Source organism: Bactrocera tryoni, chromosome 1, assembly GCF_016617805.1.
Source record: "Bactrocera tryoni isolate S06 chromosome 1, CSIRO_BtryS06_freeze2, whole genome shotgun sequence".
Classification (NCBI taxonomy): domain Eukaryota; kingdom Metazoa; phylum Arthropoda; class Insecta; order Diptera; family Tephritidae; genus Bactrocera; species Bactrocera tryoni.
Window position 1 is genome coordinate 62,086,700 of NC_052499.1, and position 19,405 is coordinate 62,106,104.

At 32.8% G+C, this 19,405-nt stretch overlaps 1 protein-coding gene across 2 annotated transcripts in view; it reads left to right on the forward strand.

Moving 5' to 3' along the window:
- Nucleotides 1-19,405, forward strand: part of LOC120766782 (homeobox protein homothorax) — a 320,231-nt gene that overhangs the window by 38,489 nt on the left and 262,337 nt on the right. For both annotated transcript variants that reach the window (XM_040092474.1, XM_040092476.1), the window contains exon 3: nt 64-205. In XM_040092474.1, coding sequence (XP_039948408.1) covers nt 64-205 — 142 coding nt within the window. The remainder of the gene's footprint in view (nt 1-63; nt 206-19,405) is intronic.

A 19,405-nucleotide genomic window follows, 5' to 3' on the forward strand; every position in this document is an offset into this window, starting at 1 on the left:
TTTGTAAATATTTATTTTCTGTGTTCATCTAATGAGTTGTGTTTTTGATTTTTCCCTTTGCAGACATCCACTATTCCCGCTCTTGGCGCTAATATTTGAAAAATGTGAGCTGGCCACATGTACGCCCCGAGAACCTGGCGTGCAAGGTGGTGATGTCTGTTCGTCAGAATCATTCAATGAAGATATAGCAATGTTCAGCAAACAGGTAAGATATTTATAGAAATACTTATATAAATGATTCTAAGAGATATTGAAGTAAATTAGCGGTTACAAAATATTGAAATAATTAAAGCAAATTAAAAAAATTTACAATAAATAAAGAAAATCATAGCATAGAGTATTTCATGTGTTTTCATCAAGGTACTAAGGTCTTTCAATATCAATAAAGTTAAGCTCTCGCTGTTTTTAAATAAAAAATTCACTATAATTGTGACATATTAAACTTGAGGCGATTCCGCTGTCAGAGATATACTGGTTACCTTAACCTTTATAACCGATATATAACCAATACATAACCATTTTATAACCAAAACTCAAATTTTGTGTCAATATGAGTAGTGTCTATTATATCATTTTTTCTTCATATGTAAACTTATGAAAAGTGGTGTTACTTTATTTTGTATTCTAGGTGACGATCTCCAAAAAAACTGTGAAACAAATTTAAATAACTGCAAATTTTTTAGTGACTATAAGGGATGTTTCGGAAACATATGCAGCTCTAATTTAAGCACTTCGTTTTTAAAATAAGTTATCTTGAATATTCAAGTATTTCTTCGGGTTCGGGTTTTCTTGAATCTGCTTAAAATGTGGTTTACCAATTTTGTTCCAAAATAGATCCGAAACATATGTGCCACATACTATTTCCGCGAATAACCATACTTTCTTCCTGCTAATTCCCACTTAAGCGGCGGCTGAGATTTCATTTCACTTTTACCCTAGAAAAGTTTTCGATTTCATTGCCATAACTAGTATCTATATTCCGAAATATTCAACTGCACTTAGGCATAAATTCTGCTTGCTTACTTACTGATTGATGGATTATATGCGCTACACTTCGCTGCCTTACTAACTGACAAACTGACTGCCACGCCAGCCAGCAGATCCACTTGACTGGTAATTGGAGATTATTTTCTAAAATCCAACACATGTGGCAGACACTCGCGTACTTGAGCGCGTACAAAACTGTTAAACGATCAGATTACCGGGGGTAGAATAATTAAATAAAAACAACAAGAACAATGCTGGCATAGGCGGTGAGGGCGAAATTTCCACAAGCGGGAGGCAACATTCATGCAAAGTCCAAATCAAGCTGAGTTGCGCGCAGACGCCGTATGATTTCAATCATTTTGCCAAACCTAAGCTGAGCTACTTGAGTTAAAACTCGGGAATTGACAGACGAGCGCGCAAATATGTATAAATAAGTATGCGTACATATGTATGTATGTACTTATAAAGCAGGAATACTTAATTTAATTTTTGGTTTCTCCAACATTTGGTTGTTTGATAGTTGTTGTTATTGTTGTGCACATCCGTGGCGTTGAAATTAAATGCTAAAGATGCACAATAAAAATATTATTTCAATGGAAAGCAAAACAATGTTGAGCACAAACAGATGTGACAAATATGTGTGGCAAGCAGGCGGACGGGCGGGCGTGTGAGTGCGCGCGGTTGGTGGACTTGGTGGTGGAATGATGTTGGTTGCAGCAGATACTCAGCCATACATTGACATGCGGTGACACATAGCCGCGTAGTCTGTTTGCCAGCAACGCCCTGCTGCCTGTAGTGCCAATGCCCACTAATTGAGCGCGTTTGTGCAACACCATAAGAAACGAAAACAAAAAATTAAAAAGAATTAAAAATAATTATGAATGTGAAACAAGCAAATCGAAAGGAAATACAAAGTCGACGAAAATTGAAAACACAAGTTGCCACTTCCTTTAGCGTGCCAGCAACTGGAGTCGACGCAAATAAATCTCGAGCTACTTTTGGAGACAGACTCTTTGAAAAAAAAAAAAAACAAATTAGTGAAAAAATCACTACTGCAACCCTACAACACTTAGGCACTTCCTTTGGCAACGCGCAGCAGTGAGCGCGCATGTTTGCAACATTCCAGCATATGTACTCGCCGGCAGTGCGCGTTGTTGGTGACTTCAGGCTTGCTGCCTGCCACACTGACATTTGAATAATTTACGATGGTTTAACATCAAAATTATGTCCACACTGTGCGGGCGAATACGCTGAACGGCTTTATGATGGTGTTGAAGTGGATGTTGCCCATAATGGGGCCGCTGATAGCCACCCTAATGCTGGTTGAGCGTAACTTTAGTTGCGATGCGACTGATGATGATGATGAACCGTACCAATGACTAACTGACTGACTGTCGAACTCAAATCGACCTCCCATTCACTAAGCGGCGACTATGCGCGCATATTATTTCGGTATTGTTGTTATTTTTTTTTATTTATTTCGCCGCAATAATACCACAACTTTCTAATACATATATGTATGTATATGTATATATTTATTCGCCCTTCCTCTTACCGCGCACTTGCCGCACTGCTGCAACGATTTTTGAGGCGCGTTCAAGTGTGCAATAAAGAAATGAAAAAATTACAAAAACAATGTTAAAAGCATATATCAGCCGCATGATCGGCATCAACATCAGCGCGCTGGTGCGAGATCACATTAAAAACACCATCAACGCAGGCACCTCATCACATTATGATTGCTGTCTGTCTGCCTGCCCTTCTTTGCGTGCTGCGCCTGTTGTAGTTGCATGCCACATTCATACATGCATATATGTGGTATGTACACATAAATATATTTATAAAACACATGTGCTGCTGCGACAAAAATTCAAAAAGTCAAAAGTGGCGTTGCTCTGGCAGACAACGCTGTGGCCGCCACAAAAGGATGTTCAGTTTGCAGCAAAAGGAAAAAAATGCAATTTTCAAATTCTAAAAAAAAAATTTTTAATATGCCAAATATGACATGTCAGTGCAGTGAAATAATAATCAGAAAAATTATGTTTTTATTTATGGCTCATTTGTGCGCTTTTTGATGGCTTTGTTTCGCTACTGAGCCATTGCTGGTTGAGCGCTGCTGGAGTTGAAGATTTTTTGAAGCCAGCGTTGCATGTTGCACAGCAGCATATTTATTTTACTTGCTTATAGAAGGGATGTAGGCTTTTAAAGCCAGAAAATATTATGAACTTAAAGCTAAAGAATATTAATTTTTTAATTAATATTTATATATACATGCAACATTTGAGATTTTTGTTGTGTTTTTACTCTACTATTGAGAAGTGAATAATGTGTAAGTTATTATTTTAAGCGCTGTTGCATTTTGAATTTTTTTTTATGACGAATTTCTTTTTAAAGAAAGCTTTAAAATTTTTTTCAAAATAAATAACACATACATTTATATTTCGCGTCATTCCAACAAAAAATAGCAGCCGCGTGTTGCAGTATTGAAATATATGTGGCACATAACACTTTTCTGTACGCACACAAGTGTTTTTTTGCATTCCCCCACTCTTGAGTTGCACTAAAGCCGCCGGCAACACACTTGCAACATTTGCTCAATTGCAAAATCTTAATTCCGCACATAAACAACGGCATGCAGATTTAGTAGCATAATTTTTCATATACTAATTTGTGCGCATTTCACAGACACACACACGCACCGCCACAAATTAATTTCCAACAACTGCTTAGTGCCACACTTAGCGATTTGCGCAAAAATAGCTCGGAAAAGTGTAATAAGTAGCGAGAATTTGAAAATAAATATAAGCATAACGTGGATTTGCGTTGCCGATCGCGCAGTCTGCATGCAGTGTTGTTTACATTGCGACAGCCAGTAGGCAGCCTGTGGCAGCAGCAACTTCATCAACATGCTTATCATGTCGATCATCATTCAAAAGTGCGCCCAAAAGCATGCGTCTGTGTGTGTGGGTATGTGTGTCAACGACGTCATGATTGTCAGGCGAATAGTTGTCTTCATCAATGCGCTTGCCGCTATGCCATGGTGCATCTTCCTTGCAGACTGTTGCTGCCACAAACAAGCAAATGACACTATTGCAACGCGAAAAAATGAAAAACAAAATTCAAATCTACAAAGCTGCTTTTTCGCTTTATTTATGTTGCCAAAAATAACGCCGACACAACATTTGTTGCTTACGCAGTTGTTGTTAGTATTTGTGTTGCATTTTCTAAATATCGCTTTGCTCTCTATGCACTTTTGTTGTGTTTGTGTATACGCAAAAATTTTGCTCTTTCAGCTTTTGGCCGTTTCAAAGTGCAATTGTTTTTGTTGCATGTGTGTATTGTTGTTTTTGCCGCTCTTGATGTTTCTAATTTAGTTGCCGCAGCTGACTTTTGTGAACGTTTATTTTCGAAACTCATATATTTTATTTAAGTGTGAAAGAAGAAGCAGCAGCAGCAAAATAAAAATAGCAAAAACAACAAAAAAGCCAAAAACAAAAATTTGTAGGCAGCGAGTGTAGAGGTTAAACTTTGCTGTCGCGCTGGTGAGCGATGTTGCATGCGATGTGTATCGAATGCTTGATGTATGTGCTGCTTTTAAAACTTAAATAGTTTTTTCTCTTTTTTTAATTTTTTTTCTTTTTTATTTTTTTGTTTCTTGCTTTTAATGCGATTTTTGTTTTGGTTTAATCGTGTGAGTGCCACATTTCTTAGAAGTGGGGGTAAAATGGTTGTTTGGTGTGAACAATTTTTCAGGCTCAGCGCTTACCGCGTGTGAGTAAGTGAGTGTGAGGCGCAACACAGACTGTGCGTTTGTATTGTGGCAAATAGGCGTATTAACTGGCAGACAGATTGCTGGCGATAGGAATAGAGCGTGATAAAACCATGATGGTAGTTGACTGAGCTTTGACAGGGAGTGGACTGAGGTGGTCAAGGCATGGAAAGTTGCGTTTGTATGAACTTAAAATTTTAGATGTTATAAAATATTTCAAAATTTATATGCATTTTTGAGATTAAAAAAATGTAATTAAAATAAATAATTTAAAATTTTAATTAAAAATTAATAAATTTTTATTAAAGAGAAAATTAAATATTACGGAAAAATTAAAATAAATAAAAAAAAATTTTATTAAAAATTAAATAATACGAAAAAATTAAAATAAATAAAAAATAAAAATAAATAATAAAATAAAATAAAAATTACAGATAAAATTAAAATAAGTAATTAAAAGAAAATTAACAAAATTTGTATTTAAAATAAAAATTAAATAATTAAAATATATTAAATTAAATTAAAAAAATGTTATAAATAAAAACAAATATGAAAAATAAAAATTAAATAATTAAAATATATTAAATTAAACAAAAAATATTTGTTAATTAAAATAAAAAACCAATATTACCAAAAAAAATAAAAATAAACGCTAACAACAACTCAGCAATCTTCCTCTACCTTTTGCTCTACAATGTCGTTCTTGAAAAAATTTACCCAATAAATATTCATTTTTAAAATTATTCATAACGCACAGCGAAATTGATTTTATTTCGGAAAATATGCACATACTTAAGCACATATAAATCTTGGTGAACTCACATGCCAGCTAAAATGAAATACCACACAACATGGCCACATAAGCCAGTCAGCAAATAATTTACAATTTCAATTAATTTTAAAATTTGCACAAGCCAATTAATTAAATATAAATTCTTTTTAAATCAATAATATTTTACAAAATCGCACATTGTAACCGAAACTTGCTTGTGGCGGCAACAACAACGCGCACTTTTTACTTAAAAGCGTGATATTTAAAAAATATTTTTCATATGATTTTCTCCAAATCAAAAATTTTTGCTCACTGGGTTGCCGCCTTTGACTCAGCGCTCAACCGCCAACCGCCTCAACTGCCTGAAAGCGCAAAGAATTCATAAGTGAACATCGCTCTTTCAGTTGCTGATGATTATTGTAATAATGTTGTTGTTGTTTTTTTTTTTTTGTTTCGTTTCTGAATTTTTGGCATTTGGCATAATGATTAATGAAGTACGGGTAAATAGCATGGTTGTTAGTTTGTTGGCTTTAGTGGTCGTTCATGTTGTTGTTGCTGCAATAAATACATCTGTATGTTGACGCCGATGATGATGGTGATGCTGCTGTTGGCACTGACGGCTGTTTTTCATACTAACTATGTATGTTTGGCTGATTCCTATGTTGTTCGCTGATTGTCTGCTGTTTGCCCCGACAACGTTCTGTCTGCGCAGTGAGCGCTGCGCTTCCTAGTCTGCTTCTTCCTGCTCTTTTAACATGCTGCAAACATACACATAACATACATATACATACATATATGGGTATGTACAATACTGTGATTCTGTTTTAACGCATCATCAACAGCATGAAAACAAGCATTTCTCAGATTCTAGATTTTGCTCGCTGTTGTTGTCAATATTTGTTGCTGTTGCTGGTTTGCAATATTCACCGTTGTATGTTGTATGAAATGTAATTATTAATTTTTATTTTTATGAATTTTACAATCACAAAATTTGATGTTGATGAGTTTGCTTGTTGAGTTTTTAATTTTGGTGAAAAAAATTTTGCTGCAAAAAGTGCTTGCATACAAGGAAATTATCATCATTAATATTGACAACAAGCGAAATTAATTAGTAAACTGCAATGATTCTTGAGCAAGCGAAAATTTTTTCCTTCAAAAATATTTACTAGTGAAAGATTGAGGGTATTTTTTAACGAAAAAAAACCAATAATTTCAGCAAACTAATGCAGAAAATATTTACCGCTATATACATTTTTGTATATAATTCTCTAATCATTGTAAAACATACCTAAAATCGTACCTTATATACCCAAAATCTTGTTCTAGTAACTATTTTTTTACTTCCACATTTATACCCTCTGCACCAACTTTCTCTACTTGCTCCACTTAATTAGCATTCAATTTAGTTGTTTGCTGCAAAAATCACAATAATTTAATTAAATAATTAATCGCGTAAATCAATCGGTTAATTGAGCACAGCATGCAAGCAAATAAATTACACATGCCGCAAAGCGGCAGTTAGTTGCAACACCTACACACAGATGCACATATATAAAATGTTCACCTATATAATATACACATATGCTGTTGTGTGGCAAGTGCCACACTTTCATACATTTCTAAGTGTATATTTAACTGCGTGTAGCCGATTTTAGACACTGCTAATTATAAACAAATAAATTACATGTAGGTAGACATTTTTATTACGCTCACCCACCTAAACAGCTGAGCAAGAAATTACAGAAAAGAGCTGACAAATATATGTAGTATATGCGTAGCTGCTATGTGGCAAGCGAGCAATGTGTAGCAAGTGTGTTGGCAATTTAATAGCCAAAAGTGTTGACATAATTGTCGCCACAACCACAACGGCAACGGCATTTGAAGACTAGCATGAGAGAAAAATAAGAAAAAAAGAATTGAAGATACATTGCCACATGCGTGACAGTTACGTGTTCGTTGCACACGTTGCTTAGGTGCTAGCGCTCACTCTGCTACAATATTAGAGTTTCTCCTTTGCGTTTTGATATTTAAATTCTAATTGCCGTGAGTTTTATCAAACCTTTTGCTGCCCCATATAATAAAATTCAGCTGTCAAAGCAAACCGAAAACTTCACAACATACCTACAGATGTAGATACACGCATTATCTGCACACATACACACATGCTTATCTAACTGCGCATCTCAGAGCACTGCTCATTACTTTCTTTTTCTACTTTTTTCTATTTTTTCCACTTTTCTCATTTGAAGCCAAAAGAAAATATAGATTTTTTGTGATACACAAATGGTTTGGGTGTTCTTAACAATTATGTATGCACATACATACACATAAACACATGTATGTATGTGTACTCTATGCCACATATTTTGCCTTTTCTCAGCTACGTTTCGGTATTTTTCTCTAGAATTGCTCAAAATTACTAGTTTCGTTAATTTCATCTATGATTCCTTAACGGCGTAACGACCTTTCTTTCAATTTACCTGCCGCCAGCAGTATATGCGCCGCATACAGGTTCCAGCTATAATGCTACAACGTTTGTAATCAGTAATGAAGCCAAGGCACAAGCACCAGTCTAAGAAAAGGTTCACATTCTACCTTTGGTTTTTCCATTGTTTCAAAACGAAATCGCATTGCTTTCCAGAGAAAAAATATTTCGTTTACAAAAAAGTGAATTCGTAACACACAAACGTACGGCAGGCATTTAAAAAAGGGCATTAACGCATACAATTTGTGTCTCCTTGTGGCACTATTGTGCTGTATGTGTCTGTTGCGCATGCGCATATTGCTCATTTTGTGCCTTTAGTGCCCTTAGTGTGGCGTAGCATACCTTTTGCGCTCTAAACAAAATCACAACACTAACACATACACACATACATATAAAAATGTATGAGAGAAATACCATTTGTGTACAAGTTTAAGGCATTTTAATCTGCTTTGTTTCATTTATGTTTTTTTATTTTATTATATATTTGTTGTCTTGCTTGTCGAGCATTCGTTAAGCAGAATTATTCCTGCTTCTTCAATTATACTTACATGCTTCTTTTCCCGGCAGCCTTTAGGGCCAATGCTTTGAAAAAAGTTGTGGGGTACCTTTTTAATTTGCCCCTACCCTCTTTTTATCACCGCAAATGCCTTAGCCGCGCTATATCCTTCGCGCCACAAAAAGATTCATTCATACCTGCACACATGCACGCAGTAATTTCGAATACAATAATGCGTTCGAATTAAAAAAATATCAAATGAGTGCAGTAACAACGGTAAATGAAATCATAGATTGCTTGATGGAATCCTTGCGTCAACCCCTGGTGTGGCCGTAAGCGGTTTTAGATTACGCGAACAATGCTTGTGGAGGTAAGAAATGAATTCATTACCAACTACAGCTACGCAAAACTTGTAAAGGTGTGCTCGGCGTGTGTATGTGTGTTATGAAAGACACAATAAACAGCAATAAATGAGCATTCTTCGTGTCCTTTTGACGCAACTGTAATGCTACTGCGCAGTCATAACTGTTGTTATGTAAACTTTATAACAGCAAATAGTTTTACTTGCGTTTCTGGCAGTGCCACATGCAGAAATTTACTTTTCTGGCAACATATGCAAGTTGCAACATTTTAAAAGCCATTCAAATTAAGCTTGCCTCATACTAAAAATTGCTTTTTATTAGCAATACTTTCCTTTCGAGAAGTTTTAAGGCCCATGTCATCTTATAAATTCAATTTTTTATATATTTTTTCTAATTTTCACAAAACTATTTTCGCTGCCATCAAACAAGCAAGAATTTGGCCACAAAAGCACCCTAAATTGTTTATGCCGCGCCACAATCATTTCGCAGCTTTTGCAGCCAACTAAAATGTTTATTTTAATTACATACACACATATGTACGTCATAACATCATTTTACGTGGCGCTGCCCACCGCCCCTCACACCCCTTGCCGTACATTATACGCGTCTTGTAAAAATGTATGCCAGACATTAAACACCGATAGACGCCAGCTTCCAACCGCTAACTGATTAGGCTGTTCTCCTTACAACTGCGCTGGCCATCAGCGTTTTGTTTACAAAAAAATTCAAATTTTTCCAAATATTCAATATCGTATTTTTGTACTGAAAGTTGCCTAAGTAGTGCATGAGCAGCAGGAAAATTTTCCTGAATACACACAAACATATTCAGCAATGTGCTGAATGACAGCTCGACAGCCAGACAGACAGTTGGTTGCCACAGACTGGGAAGAACTCAACGCGCTACGGTTAACTTCTTAGACTCAACAAACACGACGCTTGCTATTGTTAACTTTTCATTGCAATATTTGTTTATAAAACCACTTGGCGCCTTTTAAATGTTGTTATTATATCCATTTGTTGCCTTGCCATACATGACGTGTGAGCTGACTGGATGACTGCCTCGCTGGCTGGCTGGCTGGCTGGCGGAACGTTGCAACAATATTGCCCGAACGCTGGAAGGTGTTGAATGAGCGCTTATATGTACATATGTATGTATGTGTGTGTGTGTGCGTCTATTTGAAAACTTTTTTTTGAAAATGTAAATCGTTTCATTTTTCCATTTCATTTGGAGAGCAAATAACTAGTGCGTGCATCACATGTCACAAGCGCCACAACAGCGCTCTGGGCCGAGCGGCCTGCACCACGAGGGCGGTCGGCAATATTATTCGTCAATGTTTACATTAGCAATTATGCAGCGCAAAGTTGCTTAGTCCACAAGTCTGGTCATTGACATGCCTGCGCCTGCAATTGTTGCAGCAACATTTCTTATTTACCTTGATTTTGTTGTAATTTCCTGCATGCGTCAACAAATGCTTATTTTAAATGAAATATTACTGGGAATCATATTTGTGCGCGTGAACGTGTACAACTCTCACACACACACACTCTGAAACGTATGTGCCACAATATTTTTTAAAGTTCGATTTCTCTGTATTAGTTTGACCTCATACTTATTTATATTTATATTTGCTTGTTGTTGTTTGTTGTATGTTTATTTAAATTTAAATTGTTGCCACTTAACGGCTTTGGCCACCGCTGCATTATTCTCGAAATTCATCCTCATCAAATGCCCGCCCACGCACGCACGCCATACGTTCATACGCGGGCGATCGTCGCGTTTCGGGCTTCGCGCATTGAGTGGCGTAGAAATTCGCTCGCTCGTAAATCAAGCAAATCACAAAAGCACACAGGCATCTCAATACAAAACACACATACACATACATACATGCATACACACAAATATTTAGCTATTTGTTTAACAATGCCGCTCGGCTTGTCACTTACACGTCAGACGTGAGACAGACGTCATTGGAAAATATACATTTTTTAACGCCTATACGTGGACTTTTTTGTTGTTTGTGGGAAAGTAATTTCTTGATTTTAATGGAAAAACTAAAAATAAGCTGAGTGGTAAATAAATAGAAAAAAAGTTATAGAAAATTAAAAATATCCGGAAAAATATAATTGGTGTTTTTGAACGAGCTAAGTCATGGCGTTAGTTTTATTGCCTTTCACAAATAGTTAAATATTTGAAATTCAAAAAGCTTCTCATTTGTTATACTATATATGTATATAGGCTAAAATTTATTTATTTAAATTCAAGTAGTTTGGAGACAAATTTATATAAAATTAAGCTTTATCATTATTAAGTCAATAAAGCTCACGCTTAAAATCGCGAAAACTGTAAGATCAAGTTTAAAGCAAAAAAAAATAAAAATTTTAAATAAAATAAAAAATATATTTATAATTAATTAATTTATTTACTTTAAATTATTTTTGTCAAAACCAAAAATAATATTTGCAACAAATTTATTGAATTATTTTGGTATTAAAAAAAATATATGTTTATTTAATTATTTTAATTACAAATTTAAATTAAAGCTTTAATTTTATTAATTTAAAATTTAATTAAGTATAGTAATTTAAAGTAATTAATTGATATAATTACATAATACTAATATAATTAATTAATATATATTTTTTTTATTAATTTAATTACAAAATAACACTAGTTAAATTAAATTTAATTAATTAAATTTAGTTTCAATATTTTTAAATTAAAATAATATTTTTGCTTCCTTTGAATCTGAATTTAAAGTCGTTTATATAAATAATTAATAATAATTTTTATAATTACATATTTTTGGTGATTGGTAATTGGCTAATTAAAATTCAGTATTGTGGAAAAAATTAGTTAATACAAAAATATATTATAAAAGTATATTTGTAATTTTTTTCTAAAAAACTGATTTTTAATAAAAAAAAATATATTTACATAATAGGCTCATTTGCAACATCTTTATACCGAAAAGCTGAGTTTTCAATAAATTTTTTGGAAAACTTTGGTTTTTTATTTAATCGCTATTTTTCTAAATTTATATAGTAAATCTGAAATGTAAGCTCAACGCTGTATGAATGTAAAATATATGCCTTTTTTCCTGGTATATAAATATGCACATATGTATGTACATATGTATATGAGACCATAAATAGCCATGTTTATAATCACACTCGGCATATATGTAAAGGTGGTAACTACACGCGTTCTAAGTTTAGCCGAGCACATGGTATGCGGTTAATTGATTTAAATTTTCCGCAGAAACATTCCTTGGCGCAGAACCACTCGCGCATACATAAAGATATATAAATGTATATAAAATAGTTCATAGCTCTTTCGGCGCATACAAACATTCTAAGTTTACAGCTGTCTGACGTAGCAATCACGAAGCGATGCTGATTGATGTGTACGCTCATGAGCAGAAAAAAAACTTAACAGTAAAATGAGAGTTTTTATTAACACTTTGTGCCTACAAGCAGGTCTGCAGTACATTTGCAAGGCAACAAGATTTAGACTTGTAGTTCTTTGGTTGTGAACAATAAATTCTGATACTAACTTCTGGCGGGAAATTGCTCACAAAAGGTATCGCTAGAATTATAGTACATTTCTCTCCATTTCTAAGCTTTTTTTACTTCAAAAATATTTTTTTTTATTCCAGTTACTGCATCTTCTCACAGCTTTCTACCATTTTGTAGGAAAATTTGTTTACATTGCCGATCAATGTGATTGATGTTTTTGTTTATGAATTCACCACTAAAAGCTGCAAGCAACAATGTTGCTGACAGGGCGGGAAATTCATGACAGAAAGTGGATGATCAATATAATATAAAAAGAAAAAAAATAATGCTGATTATTATGCTAAAATTTTAGTTAAAGGTTTAGAAAAAATATCAACAAATATTAGATATGTGAAATTGTTGAGCGATTTCATTAATTCCAAAAATTAAAAAAAAAATTATTTATGTAGAACCTTAATTCCAATTTTTAATTGCTCTTCTACCCACAACAATGTCGCTAGCAACATGTGCGCTTCAACATCGCGTGACAAGCACTTGTTGCGGCAACATTTACATTGCTACCGTCAACATAAAATTTATGATCACAACAGTGGCATTGACACTGGGGTTTGTCTAAAAGTGGTTGTTGTACCACGCGATTATCATAACACCGTTATTTACTATACAAACGTTTATACGTATTTTAAACCGAAATGATTTAGTTGAAAGCTTGCGATTTAATTGCGCGCACATTTGTTGATGCTACCGCATAGCTGCTAACATTGTTGTTGTCATGTTGTCATTAACAGCCGCAAAGCTGTTGTGGTGTTGTTCTCAGACAACAACAGCGCGCTTGTGTTGTAAATCAATTTTTGGTGAATGTGTGTTTGCTGGATTTATTAATATTGTTGTTGTTGTTTTTTTATTTTTATTATTTTTAGTAATTTGTTATTCTCGCTGGGAGCATACATCATTTTAATGCGCTATATACACATTGGTGCTGGGATACATTGTTTTGGCAACATGTTGCGGCAATACAAAAATCTAAAAAAGAAGAATATTTTCTTAAAAATTTACTTATGGTTGTTTAAAAATAATAGTTTCTATCAACAAATTTAATTTCGCACTTAAAACTGTCAAATAACGGCATTTTTCGATTCGCTCGCACATTGTATTGAAATCACTACCACTTTTAATTATCTTAATGCCTACACACGCCGTCGTAAAATCAATTGCACAACATTTATGACAAAAACAAACAGTAGTCCAAAGTTATAACAATGGCAAATATGAATCAAGCAATAACAGTTAATAGCTTTTAATATCAGCAACACCTCATAACGGCGCGAATGAGCGCGATACTCTGTACTCTACCCGAAAACTCGCCCTCCCGGCTGGGCACAATGGCGCAAATGCATTAGCAGTTTTTAAAATTTTATGAAATGTTATTTCCCTACTATATTGCACTAATTTGAAAAACGAAATAAAAATGCGGCCGTCATTAAATTTCCGTAATCCCACAATGCTAGTACTCGTACTGCGTTTTTTTCGTCGAATATGCCTGCATTAAAATGATTTTAATTTCTCACGTGATAAACGCTTAATAGCGCAGTCACATAAAAGCGCTGAATGGAAATTGCTTCGGTAACACTAAAATAAATTGTACTGAAAATGAAGTGAAATGAAAACGGTGGCATAAAAAATTTCGAGCAAATTGTGGCCAATAAACCGTAATTTATTTGTTGCTCCAAACAATTGCTAAATATAATTTTACAACGTTAATTACATACATACATGTGTGCAGCTATATAGAGCTGGGTATTTTTATGTTTGTTTGGTTTGACTACCGACTCTGTCATAAAGTTTCAAGAAGCAAAAGAAGTCGTTCGGAAATGTAGGAGTAGTGCTGTTGTAAAATGGAAAGCTACTCAACTCAGCTGTCATAAAGTTCGTGCTCAATTGTGAGAGAGGGCCGCAGAGAAAATGGGAACAATGAAGAGATATAAATGCTGGTGGCAGATATTAACAGAAAAATTATTAAAATTAAATGGTTAGCTTAGAACTTCGTAATTATTTTACTGAAAATTATTAAAAATTAATTTAAATTAATTAAGTAAATTAAACTTTAATTTTAATTTCAAAATTTTCTAGAACAAATTATAATTTTGGAGAACATATAAAAAAAATTAATTATTATACAAAATATTTCAAAAATTAATTAAAATCAGCACATTCATGAAAACAGAAAAATTATTATGCCTTAAATTTCAATTATTAATACAGTGGTACTTGTTTAATTATATAAAATCAAAAATAATTTTGGAATAATTTTGGATCTTAAATTTTTAAATATAATTAATTTTAATAAATTAAATTTAATTTTTAATTAACTTAGTTTTTAGAAATACAATTATTTTAAGCAAAAAAAAAAAATATAAATAAATAAATGTTAAAATATTTCATAATTAATTGAAAAAATTAGTAATTAAAATTTGAAAAAGTTCAGTGTAAAGTAATAATAATTAATAAAATTAATGGATTGTTAATTAAAGTAACAAAACTTAATTAATAAAAAAAAATATATATATTAATTAAAATTAAAACAAAATTTTGAATTTTTAAGTACAAAAAATAAAGCAGTTTTGAATTTTTTTCAATATTTACACAAAAGAAGCATTTGTGTTTAGCTGCAGCTATTAATTATTATTAAAAAAAGATTATTAATTACTAATTTAATATATAAAATGAAAATTTTTGTTTAAAAATAATTAGTTAAATTTACAAAAAATTAATCATGGTATTCAAATTAAATTACACTTTATTTAAGAAATAACTGCTTATTAAAATTAAAGAAACAGGATTTTCAATTTTTTTAATTAAAAAATTTAATTAATTATGATTACATGAAAATATTAAATACTAAATACTAAAATATTTTTCAAATTTCAATAAATAATTTAAAATAAAAATATTAGTGATAATTAAAAATTAAAAAGTAAAGAAGTTAAAATTAGAGTAATTAAATAAAATAAAATTATTAATTAAATTAGCGAAAGATATTCTTGAATATACGCATTTTTTCTTGTGTTTAGCTCTTCCTGTAATTTTTTGATTTCGAGTTCACCTCCCTTATACTACATACATATGTATGTATGGAGGTATGCATATAACTTGCTTATCAGTCTTCATTTTTTATGATTACTTTTCATATCATTTTATGACATGGATTTTGGCCGTCTTTCACTGATTTCACCTAATTAATTTCTCAACAATAAATATACACACGTTTGCATTTAACTTTGTGACACATACACATACACACCTACACGCATATGCAGCGCTGCTATCTAAGTTGGCAGGCAAGTAGAGGAATTAGCTACTGCACTCACCTAAGGTTATGAGCCGACCGGATGTGTGTGTGTGTGTGCGCGTATAATTAAACAAAAATGCATGCGCTGAAGAAAGGCACCTTTTGTCTTTCTTTCTTCAGCATTTGAAATGTAACTTATCATGCCGGCTTGCACTACTTCATAAGCGCTTGGCATACAAACAAGTGCACTCAGCTACTTAACGTACATTCACCTACGATTTTATGTTCGCTTTATTTGACAAATTTGAAAAAGTCTATTTGTTTTTGTATACAAACACGACAGAAGAAGTCTCCATTACCATATTTAAACAATTATTGATAAGTACATTGGTACGGTTGTGAGTGTTGTCCTGTTGCATTGAAAGTAGTTACATAAGTCAGTAGCGCGCTATGCGCCTCTGGCAGCATTAACAGCAGCAGTCAAAGATAATTTGAATCTCAACAGTACACAGCAACTAAGTAAATATTTGCTTAGAAGAAGCATGCATTCTTTTGTATTTATTGTTGTTGTTTATGCCTGCTTATTGCCCAAGTAAACATAGAAATGCGTAAATGCATTTGGGTGCAGTGTTGTTATCTGCCTAGCGCTGATGTTGCAGCTAATAATTTCCATCGACTTCAAGTAAGAAATGTTATTAAAGAAGTTGTGTTGACATTTGCGACCAAAGTGAGTTGAACCGTCAAATGCGAGTACACGTAATGTGCAACGTTCGCTGCTGTTTCAGCTTTGAAGCGCTCTGAAAATTTTCTCTTAAAAAAAAATAAAACAAATGAGAATTACATACTTATACATCCATATGTATGCGTATATAGCGCTTATGAGTAATATAATGGATAAGGCTGCACGTATTACGGTATATTAAGCTCCCACCTTTCGGTATTATAAAGATAAAAAAATTATGTTAACAACGTAGCGCAACGTTTACGGATCAAATAAAAATTACAAGCCACATTATTGTCTATATTGTCGATTAGCTTATTCCGACTTGTTATTGTTAATATTGTATAACCGCATTTTTGTTGTTATTGTTGTTGTTGTCTATATTGTGGAATCTTTATTGAGCGCGCTGACGCTTTCGATAGTGCCACTGTGCGGTGACCGTGTGAGAAATTAAGCGCGTTATAAAAATATGGATTTGCAGTGATTTCAGCTTTGGAGCACCTTTTTTAAGGAGCTGCAAATAAAAAATTTAAATGAGGAAAGTATACATATATCGTTATGGGTTTTTGATGATTTCAAACAAATCTCAGTGTTCTAAGCTAAAGAATTATTAATTCTAATTTTTTGTCTTCTACCTTGTCTTTCAATATAATTATACATATATAGCCATGAGCTCTCACATAGCGCCCTTTAGCAACCTACATATTTTTTAACTAAAAAAATTAAGTTCTTAAAAATATTTTTTCCTTTTCCACAATTTGTAGGGAATACTCTACTTTAACAACAACACATTTTATCACCCATCCATTCATGTACTCATGCATGTAGCCACACTTAAATTATTGTGAAGGTAGATAGGCACACTTTTATCTTTATTACCCAAACGAACAAATACTATATACAAAAATAAATACAAACACAAGTACACACATACTTAGCATTGAATATGGCTAACAAAAAGCTTAAGAGTTTTTGTCATAAATATTTATTTGTTGATAGACACTTTTCTAGGTTCTGATTTCGACGGACGTCAGCATTGAATAACTACCAGTGTTGGCGCGAGTTTTTAAGAATGAAAAAAGTAATGCTTAAGTCATGTATATGCATTGATGATATACAAAGGAATGTAGCTGGTGGTTCCGCATGACACTGACACCGGTGTGCGCCACTCTTCGCTGCTATAACTCACCAAATAATCGCTTAAGCGCAACATTGATAAGCGAACGCTGATTGCTAACGATCGGGCATACTGTAAAAGTAAATGAAAATAAACTAGAAAACTAGTAAAATTTCAGAAGTAGACAATACTAGTGAATAAAATTAGGAAAATATAAGAAGTTTGCAATAAGTAAGAAATTTGCTATTTCTTAGTTAAGCGCTTTTTGAGATAAAGGTTATCTTTGTACATTACCAAATTTTTATTAAACTTTAATAACTTACTAATAATAACAGAAAAATATATTTTCATTACAATTTCCTTAAATTTTTAATATATTAGTGAAAAATATTAAGTCGATTTAAGTTAATTTTGAAAATTCGAGCGATGCTCTCAATTTATTCGTTATACAAGTAAGAATTTTATCTAAAATAATATAGTAAACTCAGAATCTCCACTTTACGTTCAAAAAGAGAGTGCTCAGAATTTTACCTGAAATCTAAAAAGCATAAGTCGACTTAAGCCAATTTAACGCAATATCACGTAATTATGCTTTTTGATATTATATAATAAATTTTTCTTATAGTTAGATATATTGGTGCTCTATAAATATTTTTAATGTTCTTACATTAGTTTCCATGGCATGTAATACAGCACACATTCCACTGTGTCAGCCCACGAAAATCGCGACAACGACAGCTGAGAGCTTAAAATTAAAAAAAGAAATTAAAAAAAAAAGAACTGTAAAACGAAGCATGAAGCGTAAAGTCGCTGGACACTAGATATTAGCAGCTAATTTGGCAAGCAATTATGCGTATTTTAAACAATAAAAAAATGTGGGCAAAACAAAGGGCGACTGAGTGGCGTTAGAGATACTAATAAGATAAAGCACATTCGGCAATAAAATGTGCGTATAAGTGCGTGCTCATCGGCTTTGCTTGTTTGGGTGTCGCGGGTGTAAAAAAAGCATATATTTGAACAAAATTTTTATTAGAAAATTTTTAAATTTTTATAAAAATATTTCGAAGAATTCTTTTCAAAAAAGAATTTAATTGCTATTTTTGGTAAAAAAAAAATTAAAAAAATTATTAGTAAAAATTTAAAATTTTTTCTTGAAAAAAAAATAATGAAAATAGTTTAATTTTTGCAAAGTTTTCTTATATTTCTATTATTTTATGCTTTTTTGATTATTTTTCAATTTAAAACTCAAAATCTTTCGCTAATCCGTCCCACTGTAGCATATCTGCAGCACTGCCTGCATTTTAAACATGCACAGCACAAAGCAGCCAAGGCAGAGCAATCAAAATGAAAACGTAAAACAAAAATGGCATTTATATCTTATTATTATTTAAATTTAAAACTCATTTTTTCGCTTGCTTTCAATATAATTTCGAATACTTTTTATTTATACGACATTTTGCTTGCAAATATCCTCGCTGACAAACCGACGACACTGCGACAAAATTTTCTGTTGCTTTTACCAATACACGCACACACAACAACAACACATGCATACATATATATATATATGTATATATGGGGATTTTATTTATAGCCATGTCTCATGCTGTGAATTTACTTGTTATGATGATTTATACATTTTTAAAAACCCAACCAACGCCATGCATACGAAGCGTTGAGCAGCGAACGACAGCGGTAACAAAAGCAACAAAAATAAATTAAATGAAATCAATTTTCGAAAAAAGGAAGAACATAGTGTATCACGCAGCTGCCAAAAAGCAAAGTGCAAAATAAGAACAACAACTTTTGGCTCATACAGTTTTTTTCCTTTTTTACTTCAGCTGTAGAATGTTTCCGCAACATTTTATGAATGTGCAAATTAAAAAAAGTT